Raw genomic sequence first — 11,090 nt, forward strand, 5'->3', positions numbered from 1 at the left:
ATGGTATTTCTTATCCCTTTATAGAATCAAAAAAGTTGAAAAGAGAAAGAATGAATAAAAAATATAAATAACAAGAACATTAATATAAACAAGTTAAATACATTATATGTAGGGATAATGTACCAAAGTAGGCATATGATTTTTGGGGAAGTATCAATTTAGGTTCCACTTACAAAATAACATAAATATAGGTTTAACGTTTAAAAAAAGTTATCAATTTAGACTTCGATAACGGATTGTAAGGGGTGAAAAATACCACTTTTATGGAGTTAAGGCGGTAAATTGAACATTCTATGAGTTGGGGGAGATAAATGGACAAGTTGAGGGGGTGAGAAATACCACTTTTATGAAGTTAAGAAGGTAAATAGGACATTCGATGAGTTGAGGGGGTAAAATGACCAATTTAGACAAGTTAAGAGGGCTAGGGAAGCATTAGGCCATTTTTATAATACCACAATTCTGGATATGCAGAAACAATGAATTCAGACAAGAATGGCTTCAGTGTTTATCTAGATTTTCCAATATGAATTGCAGAATCACTCATATCTATCGAGATGGCAATCAGGCGGCGGATCAACTTGCCCGTTTTGGCAAAACAGCTTGTGCTCTTACATGGTGGCATTCAGCTCCTCATTTTTGTCAATCGTCTGTTTTTGACGATTTATGTAATGTTGCACATGTTCGTTTTCCTTAATTTTCTGTTTTGAACCTTTTTTATTTTCTTTCTCCTCCATTTGTAATTTTTCTTTTTTTATTAATAATATTTCGGATTGATTGGGTGTGTTAGGAATGTCAACCTAGTTGGGATGTCTAACCACTTAATCGCTTCACAATCCTTCATGTAAAAAAAAAACCCACATCAAAGTTAGGGGTTGGCTTGGAGGGGGACAGGTGCCCCGGCCGCCGAAACCACCCATAATATGGATGTTAATAAAATAGTCATAAAAGCAATAAAATTGGCTAATTGATCATCACGATGGTGCATTTTCTGGTTAAAAATGAATTACAATTCATACACATACTTCTGAGCTAAGCTATTACTCAATTCAATTCAATGCCTAAAACAACTTGGACAGAATATATTTGAATTGATAAACCATATATACTAACAGTCTGTAATCTAATTACATAAAAAAAGAAAGGGTAAATTACACTGAACTTTACCATTTTCACATTATGTCCACTGAACTTCATTTCTTTCCGGTATGGCCACTAAACTTTATACTTTTTAACACCGGTGGCAACTTAATTTTAACTAACTTCTCAAAATGACCGTTAACGACCTCAAAATGAAAATATTCAAAAATTAAAGTTGTTCAGAACGACATTTACTGTGAAACCACATTTTTTATTTTCGAAAATCACATTTTTTGAAGCTTTCTCTCTTTAAAAATTCACTTTCTCTCTTCTAAGCAAACAACACCCAAATGACCTCAAAACAAAAAATTTCAAGAATTAAAGTTTCTTAGAATATTATTAACACTTTGGTTTTTTTGTTTTTAGCCGTCAACGGTCGTTTTGAAGCGTTAAGTGGCCACCGATATTAAAAAGTGTAAAGCTCAGAGACCATACCGGGAAGAAATGAAGTTCAGTGGCCATAATGTGAAAATAGATAAAGTTCAATGGCCATGGGTGTAATTTACCCAAAAAAGAAACATCTTAGATAAGTTCTGTAAAGCTTACAACATCAAAGTTCATCAAAGGTGTCTGAATCTGTCGAGGCCAAGGACTGTGGGAAACATTTCTGAGTTTTCTTTGAAACGTTTCTGAATCTAACAAGACTTCTTAATAGATAATTGTTCTTTTGTCATATTAGTAATGATTTGAATTTATAGATTCAGAGAAAGAATCTATCACTTGCCCAGTTTCCTTTAAACTTTGTCATATCTATCATATGATGACGTAGTGCCGAGACCAATGATTTAATGTAACATAACATTTTAATCGATAAAATATTAACACTATATAATTAACTAATTATATATTTTCTAGTTCATTATTTATATAAAATTTTAGGCCCTAAAAAGTAAATCCTAAATCCTAAATTATAAACCATATCAGTGCCATTGCCTCTTTTCTTTCTTTTTGTCTAATTTATTTGATTCTATCTTTAATCTTTTCATATAAATACACAACACATATAGATCTGCAACCAACTTAATTAAATAGTAATAGTAATTTGATTTCCAAAGTTAAGAATAAAAAGGCAGCTTCATCCGCAATTAAGAATCAATCAGCTTCTCGAATACAAAAGCAGCAAAATCCCAGCAAACTTGATCCATAAAAAGAAGTTGGGTCTATACTTGACCGAGGATGACCTCTCGGATCTGTTCATATGTACAAACTACTCACATATGATATACATACTCAATTTAATATTAAGGAGTATAAGAAGAAGATACATACCCTATTCCAGTTCCAGATGGAGTAGCAGCATATGGATATACGCAATTCCCATAACCTGTAACATTGAAACTAGTTTTAATTTGGTATCATTTGAATTGAATTGAATTGATGATACGAAAGTACATACTGGGATTATATTTAGTAAGAGTAGCCGTTCCTCCAAAATTGCAAGCAATGTCAGAATTCCCATTTTGCTGGTAATAGTTATTGAAAGCATAAGAGGCATGTGAGAGAAGTGTGTTTGGTTGGTAGCATACGCCACCGTTTTGAATAGCAGTGCAATTAGCCATGCCTAAACCGCACGCCCAATCTAATGCATTCTGCAAGTCAATATGGGACACTCCAGCACGTGCTATACACCAAGTTGTGCCTCCTAGGAATGTTGTGTTTCCTTCTGGTGGTGACATTCTTGTCATTGTTTCTGCTTTCTCTTCTACCTTTCCCTCCATTTTCACCACTATTCCAATACATATATAAATAAGGTATCAACTAAGACTGACTTTACAAGTAACGTATATTAATTAAAGCATCACATAATTAAACGCCAAATTCAAAGAAAAGTTACCCGTTAATGCCATAAATTAAAATATCAAAAGGAAATGAAATAATTAAAAAAAAGAAATAGATGATTAGTAGGAATAATAATGGTTGCAGAACAAGTTTGAGCAGTTTCTTGAAAAAAAGACAAATGGCATCAATAAGAGAGCAGTTTCTTGAAAAAGAAAGGAGAGAAGATCAAACTAATTAAAATGTTACAAGTTACACTACGGAAAAACAATAAAAATGGGTGGGTGTGGTAATGAACAAATTAAACAAGGGAAAGATAACATACCAGCCAGGAAAAGGCATAATTGTAAAACCAATATAGTCTTTGTCATACTCAACTTTGTAGTAGATGTAGATGAAAGCAACAAGGAAGAAGGAAGATTTCAAAGCCTCTTTTTATTTTATTCCTCTCCTTCCCACAACAAAAGAAACAGCTACTAATACAATTTAAGACTCTCTCTCTCTCATATCTAATTAATGAGTAAGTAATAACAGTAATGCCTAATAAAAATATAAAGGCAGTTAAAAGTTGAGAGGAATCACCCATTTCTTCAAACCAAATTAAACGCTTTTCTCTTTCTAGATGCATGGGCTCACTTCATTTTTTGGATTTATAAATCTTTACACTTTATTAGATCATGCATCAGAAAACATCAAGTGTGATATTCCGTAATCTTTCTCAGGGAAAACATCAAGACTAATTAAAATAGACATACAAAGAGAATAATGTCTTTCCATCTCAAACCTATTAACTACAACAAATCAGTTTCAAAAAAAAAAAAAAAAACTACAACAAATCATACTAATATTTCATTGCATCTAATATTATGTTTCGCTAATTCAACACAACATGAATAAACCCTACAATTTTCCCATATTTGAAAGAAACTTCAACAAGTAATCGAATTGCATTCACATGAAAAACATAGCACCATAATATGCATCTATCAACCCTTGGACTGGATAGTTCCAACCCATTCTTATATTTTTTTTTTTTTTTTTTGTTGAACGTACTGAAATTAGAAATTATTTTCCTTAACACTTATTTGAGCCCGACCCAACCAAACTCGTGAACAGATTGATCAATAAAGCTTCAAATTTGGCCCTTTAACTTATTTGTCCATAATAAGGTATTAAATTTGGCCCTTAAACCCGTAATGACACATAGTAATCATATACCAAAAAACATACTAATCAGATACTCTCAGGTGTAGATATTGGATTAACATAACAAAAACTGTGAACTAAATTAATCACATAAAATTCATTTTGAGTCAAATTGATTATGCAAGACAAGTTATACCTTAAAGTTAATTTGCAGTGGTGCTGATAATATAAATAGGTCCAAAAGGTTATATATAGAAATGAAAATTTACATTTGGTTTTTGCCTTGAGCCGGGGATTCGAGTTCGTCGAGATGGAAAGAGTCTCCTTACAGCTCATCCGATTGCTGAACTGAAGATCAAATAGCGTTGGATATGCAGAATTGTGATAATCTGGGAATTAATCTGCTGAGTTATCCATTAACTACAATCAAAACCATTTCTCTTTCTTGGATTCATACCATAGAGATTGATTTCAGATAGAAACAAGACAAGAACTTCTACCTGATCCACGGTAACAAAAAAGGAAATGCATATCACTTCACTGGAAAATAATTGTGTAAATAAAAAAAATAATTAATCTAAAACCTCAGATGTTACAGTCAGTTATGAGATTGAGTTACAGGATTTCTAGTGACATTCTAATAATCTAAAACAAGTCCGTGTTTCAATTTCCTGCACTTAGAACCTACACTTACTGATTAATTGAGGCTCATTAAGAGAGAAATTGTTGTTCCTTTTAGTTTCATTGCATAAATAATCATTACGCAAATTATTATGGACAAGCCTAACAGAATTTGTTCAAGCCACACAAAGAAAAACAATATAACATGTTTCTGAAAAACAAAAGCTGCTCAATTAGTCAAAAAGTGCCATGTCCAAATGATTCACTAAACATGGAATCGATTGATGATTTTATGGGAAGATGCATACAGAAGGCCACCTAACTTATAGCTTGGATACTAACACAACTCCAAAAAATCACACCTGTAAAACAGATTAAAGGGATAAGGTATCAAAATAGGCCTAAGATTTTTGGGGAAGTACCAATTTAGGCTCAACGTTCAAAATAGCACCAATATAGGCTTAACGTTTACAACATAATATCAATTTAGGCTTAACGTTTATAATATAGTATCAATTTAGGCCTCACGTACAAAATAGCACCAACATAGACTTAACGTTTACAAAATAATACGAATTTAAGCTTAACGTTTTACAAAATATATACAATTTAAGCTAAACGTCGTAATTAAATTAATCATATTATATTCATTCCCTATTAACTTTATATGTTATCTTTTTATTTAGTTCTATATTCTTATTTATTATAATACAATTAATTAGTATTATTGCCCATTAAAATCTTAGGAGCGGGGACGCGTAATGCGACCGGGCCGCCCTTTTTATTGCCCATTAAAATCTTATATTCGTTTTTCATAAATGATTCCATGACTACTAAATTTCATTGCTCATGTAATATATGCAAACTAAAAGTAATTGAATATCCACAATATTTCGAACACTGACATGTATCAATATTATTTTAACTAGTGTTCAAAATATTGTGGATATTCAATTACTTTTAATTTGCATATATTACATGAGCCATGGAATTTAGGAGTCATGGAATGGTTGATGAAAAACAAATATAAGGTTTTAATGGGCAAGAAAACTAATTAATTGTATTATAATAAATAAGAAAATAGAACTAAATAAAAAGATAACATATAAAATTAATAGGAAAAAATATAATATGGTTAATTTAATTGTGACGTTTAGCTTAAATTGGATATATTTTGTAAACGTAAAGCTTAAATTCGTATTATTTTGTAAACGTTAAGCCTATATTTGTGCTATTTTGTACGTGAAGTCTAAATTGATGCTATATTGTAAACGTTAAGCTTATATTGGTGCTATTTTGAACGTCGAGCCTAAATTTGTACTTTCCCAAAAACCTTAGGCTTATTTTGGTACCTTATCCCTAGATTAAATGAAACCACTGCTAACACAACACTGAATAAAGCTCAAGATATGTTTACGGGCTATTAAGGATTTATTTGATTTTATACAACTATATAATATGACATCAAAATAAGACACAAATTTATAAGAAACCAAATTAATCCATCAAAGAAACACCAACTCAAGAATTGAAATCAAACAATAAAGACATATTCATCATAAGAGCATCGGAAAAACAATCAACACATACCACCAGAAATGTTCAAATAAGAGAAATGAATTGCACCTTTGACTCACTATAGGAGCAGCATAGAAACAAGTCTTTAGGATGGACTTACAAATTTTCCAGAACAATATCCTTCTTGCATAACAGATCCACTACCAAAGCTAATGTGGTGTTATCGGCAGAAAACCCTTGTTCACGCATTTCATGTATGAGCTCCATCCCCTTCGACAAATTCTTATGCCATAAAAATCCATGAATAATCACATTGTAAGAACAACTATCCGGCGACCATCCATTTTCTTCCATTTTCCTAAACACATTATATGCTTCATCTAATAGACCTTCTTTGCAAAGTCCACCAATTATTATAGTATATGTACGAACATTAGGTTGCAACCCTTCAACAGAAAGCATGGAAAATAATTTCTTTGCATCTTTCAACCTCCCAGCTTTGCACATCCCATCCATTAGAATAAAAAAGGGCGGCCCGGTCGCACTACGCGTCCCCGCTGAGCGAGGGTCCGGGGAGGGGTCCCACCACAAGGGTGTACTGGGGGCAAAGCCTTCCCCTGCCAATTTATTTGGCAAGAGGCCGCTCCTAAGACTCGAACCCATGACCTCTTGGTCACACGACAACAACGTTTACCGTTGCGCCAAGGCTCGCCCTCTATCCCATCCATTAGAATACCATATACAAATATATCAGGCTTCAACTTGTTTTTCTTCATTTCATGTAGTAGGTCCAAGACAACATCAAAATTCTTAAGTTCACAGAAGCCGTATAACAAAGTTGAGTATCCTATTACATCTGGAATATAACCACGAGTAAACAAGTCTTTAAAAAACTTCATTGCTTCCTCCACGTATAAGAGCATTATAAGTATAGTTGTTAGGAGTTAAACCTCTACAAAGCATTTCATCAAGAAGTTGTTCTGCCTCATCCATCATTCTCCATTTACAATACCAATGAATCAATATGCTATAAGTTCGAACATTAGGATCGCAACCCTTTCTCATCATCACATTCAAAATATTCCTAGCTTGATGCATTTGTCTATCTAAACAACATCCATCTATCAATGAGTTGTAAGTAATAACATCGGGCTCCATACCCCTTTGAATGATTGTTCCGACCATAGATCGAGCCTTATCCACCATTCCTTCTTTACCAAATTCATCAACCAAGATGCTGAAGGTATTCACATCCGGTGATATGTTCAGATCCAACATTTCATTGAACAACATAGAAGCCTTCCCCCACTGATCCGAATAGCATAAACATTGAATTAAAGAAGTGTAGGTAACAACATCGGGTAAAATTCCTTTACTTCTAATCCTTGAGAACAGGTGAAGTGCTCCCTTAAGGAGACCATACTTGCAAAGGCTATCAATTATTGAACTGTATGTCACCACATTAGGCTCACAACCTCTCTCAACCATTTTCTCAAGCAAATCAAATGCCACAGTGAATTTTCCCATTTTAGATAAACAATTGACAATCACATTATAAGTTTGTACATTAGGTTGATATCCTAAGGCAACCATCTTGTCAAAACAGTTTACTGCTTCAACAAGGTTTCCCCGTTTACATAAGCCATTAATCAAAGTATTAAAGGTTACTATGCTAGGCTTTAAACCAAGTTTGAACATTTTCCCCAAATAAGAGAACCAAAATCAACACGGTGTAAACGGCAGAAGCAATTAATTAAAATATTAGCGGTGTAAACATCAGGTGAAATTCCCACAAACTCCATGTGGTCGGAGAAAGAAAGGACAGTCTGGGAATGGTTCAATCTAACTAATGCAGATAATAATTTGTTAAATTGAATAACAGAAGGAGGTGGATTCAAACGAAGCATGTGATTGAAGAAAGAAATGAGATGATGAAAGGTTTTTGTTGGAGAGGTGGAATAAGGAGTATGAGGAAGAGAAAAAGGCATTACCTGATGAAGATGAAGATGAGATGGAAACGCAGAGAGAAGGCGTATGCTGCTGCTGCTGCTTCTTAGCATCGTGGATCTAAGGTTAGGGTTTAGGAAATTGAAGAGAGTGATTTGTGAAACGGAGACAATCCAATGGTTTGAATTGTGAAATTGAAGTCCTTTATGTTATGAGTGCCAAAACGGAATTTGGACCTTGAGAAAAATAGAAATTGGACTATGATTCATAAATAGATAAATAAATTATTAGTTGCTACACTTTTATTGGGTATTTTTGTTGAGTTTTTAAATTTTTTCAATTCAATAATGTAATCCCTCAAATATTTAAATTATTAAAAGATTTAATTTTTTAATAAGATTAAACTGCTGAATAAAATAAAAGTTAATTACTAAATAATATATTGTCAAAATACGAGAACCAAACAATATATTAAGTAAAAATATAAAGACTAAGATCAATTAAGGTTGGTTTGAGTGGTTAAAAGCTTCAAGTCGTTTAAGTTAGATCTCGAGTTCAAATCCTAACGTGCATAGAAAATTTTAATTGGGAGAGGATCCATCTAAAGAGTACCCGACGAACCTCGAACCGAAAAATCGGATAAGCTATTAAAAAAATTGTACATACTAATAATAAAAAATGATAATGAATGAGTAAAAAATTAACAAAATGAGTTACATTTGATTAGATTATGTGCGATTTTTTAATTTCTAAGTATTTAGGGGACATTTGGTTCACAAGGGGTAAGAGAAAAGGAATCAAGAAAGGGAAACTAAAGGAAATGAAAGGAAATGAATAAGCATTAATTCTCCTATGTGTTTGGATATGTTTAGGAAATGGAATGGGGTAAAGGGAATCCAATTCCCTACAGGGCATGGGGTAATGGGCTTAACCTAAAGTGGGGTAAACCCATGATCTAAAATGGGTAAAAGGAATAAGTTTTTTTTAAACAAACAAGAACAAAGGGAATGAAATCCTCTCATTCCCATTCTCATTCCTAAAGACCCCGAACCAAACGCCCCCTTAAAGTTACTCGGTACGAGCCTTCTCCTCACCCAATCATTTTGCTATCTAATTTTTAGATTTACACCTTTAAATTTGACATATTTTACCTATCCGCAATCTGAACTTTTAAAATAACTCATCACTAGACTTTTTATCAAAAAAAAAAAAAAAAACTCATCACTAGACTTGTTTGTGGGCCGAGCCAGACTTGGACCGGGCCTAAACGGGCTTGACACCTAATTATTTTGTCCAAACCCAACATAGCCCATATTATATTTATATCGGGCTTGGACCGGGCTGGGCCAAACTACAAAAATCAATTCCCAAACCCAACCCAGCCCGTCCAATTAAAAAATAAATTAAATTTAGTTTATTGATTCGATAAAATACAATGACTATAATTTTTAATAGAATAGTGGGTTACTGTAGACATGAATTAAGAGGACTAATTAGATGCTTTCCTGATATTAGATACTAATTATTTGTTATGATAAAGAAAAGCAAAAAATATATATATATAATTCATTGGTGATATAGAATAAAAAATTGTAAACGAGCTGATAAATACTAATTCAATAAATTGATTTATCATTGTACTGTTACACTGAGTTACATGTACTGCTAATAACCAATAGATCGAATAATTTGAAAACATTAAAATGCAAAGTAAAAATGTTAAATATAAAAAAATATATAGTATTTTTTATAAAGGCGGGTTGGGCTTGGGTTTTGAGATTGATCCCAAACCTAACCCATTTTATATTCGGGCTTTTATGGGTTGGGTCGGGCTAAATGTTAAATATACATGTCCAAGTCCATCTCATGAATAGCGGGTTTGGGCGGGCCACTGGGCTCATGAACAGGTCTACTCATCATACACTTATAGTTGACTTTAAAATCCTATCACACACTTGTAGTTGGTTCATTCGGACTTCTTGCACACAAAATCGTTGATCTGTCATCTTTGACAGATCAATGATTTTGTGTGCAGGATGTCCGAATGAGCCAACTATAAATGTGTGATAGGTTTTTAAAGCCACTGTAGGTGTGTGATAGGTTATTTTAAAAGTTTAGAATGTCAATAGATAAAACTTGCCAAATTTAAGAGTGTAAATATGCATTAAACCTAATTTTTACTTTATTTCTTTTAAATCAAAATATTACTTAATGTATGTTAATATATCACATTAAGAAAATTTACACACCTTAAACAAGTTTAGAGTGGTAATAGCACATTTCTAAAATATAAAGAGATAATTGATTTTTCCAAACAAATTCAATTAGAAATATGTTATGCCTAAAAACATCAATTGATGATTTCAGCCTTTTGTTTTTAATCTTGATTTAATTTTGAATTTATCAAAAAATGACCGCTCTATAAACTCCGAGGACATACCAAAAAAGGACCAAATAAAATATCGAATTCATCATTTTTTTTTCATATTCTTACCACTTTATCTTACGAAAAGAAAATAAACTTAATTGAGTTGTATGCAACAAAAACAGAAGGAAAAACAAGTAAGCAAATTTTAACAATTTTAACGGGATAAAAAGTATGTAGTTAAATAATTCTGTTAATTAGTGTTAATTGTTAATTTTAGTGTAGGATAATGACTGATTTTAAAAGAATCTATACAATATACTAAATTTGGAGATAAAATTGACATGTGGCAGATTCTCACCTCATGTTTGATGATGTGTCTATCACAAGTATTTTAAATTATTAATTAGTAAATTCATCGATAACTTATCTTTATTTTCTAAAACAGCTTACAGTTTCTAACACAGTTTGCTTCCACTTTTATCTACTTGATTATCGGTTTAAACTTCTCCCACCGATTTCTTCTCTCCCACTTCCTCAATCTCAATAACCACTCAATTGCTTATCTCTTTATCTCTCC

The 11,090-nt window shown here is 32.5% G+C and overlaps 2 protein-coding genes across 5 annotated transcripts; both read right to left on the reverse strand.

The window, feature by feature from the left end:
• Positions 1-1,191: 1,191 nt before the first annotated feature.
• LOC136206142 (glucan endo-1,3-beta-glucosidase 7-like) lies at positions 1,192-8,368 on the reverse strand. 4 transcript variants are annotated; one of them, XM_065997074.1, is made up of 6 exons: positions 8,190-8,332; positions 4,517-4,559; positions 4,329-4,407; positions 2,534-2,863; positions 2,407-2,461; positions 1,196-2,327 (listed from the first exon to the last, which is right to left on the reverse strand). In XM_065997074.1, the coding sequence occupies exons 2-6, from the start codon at positions 4,517-4,519 to the stop codon at positions 2,234-2,236; spliced, it is 561 nt and encodes a 186-aa protein (XP_065853146.1). In that variant the 5' UTR covers positions 4,520-4,559; positions 8,190-8,332; the 3' UTR covers positions 1,196-2,233. The 4 variants fall into 4 exon arrangements, with proteins under 4 accessions (XP_065853148.1, XP_065853146.1, XP_065853145.1 ...); XM_065997073.1 differs by lacking the exon at positions 4,517-4,559 and having other exon boundaries at positions 8,190-8,368; XM_065997075.1 differs by having other exon boundaries at positions 1,829-2,327; positions 4,329-4,559; positions 8,190-8,331.
• LOC136206141 (pentatricopeptide repeat-containing protein At3g22470, mitochondrial-like) lies at positions 6,591-8,193 on the reverse strand. The gene has a single exon (XM_065997072.1). It carries the CDS (start codon positions 7,894-7,896, stop codon positions 7,084-7,086), a length of 813 nt encoding a protein of 270 aa, XP_065853144.1. The 5' UTR covers positions 7,897-8,193; the 3' UTR covers positions 6,591-7,083.
• Positions 8,369-11,090: the final 2,722 nt, after the last annotated feature.

Source organism: Euphorbia lathyris, chromosome 9 (assembly GCF_963576675.1).
Source record: "Euphorbia lathyris chromosome 9, ddEupLath1.1, whole genome shotgun sequence".
In the NCBI taxonomy this organism is placed as follows: domain Eukaryota; kingdom Viridiplantae; phylum Streptophyta; class Magnoliopsida; order Malpighiales; family Euphorbiaceae; genus Euphorbia; species Euphorbia lathyris.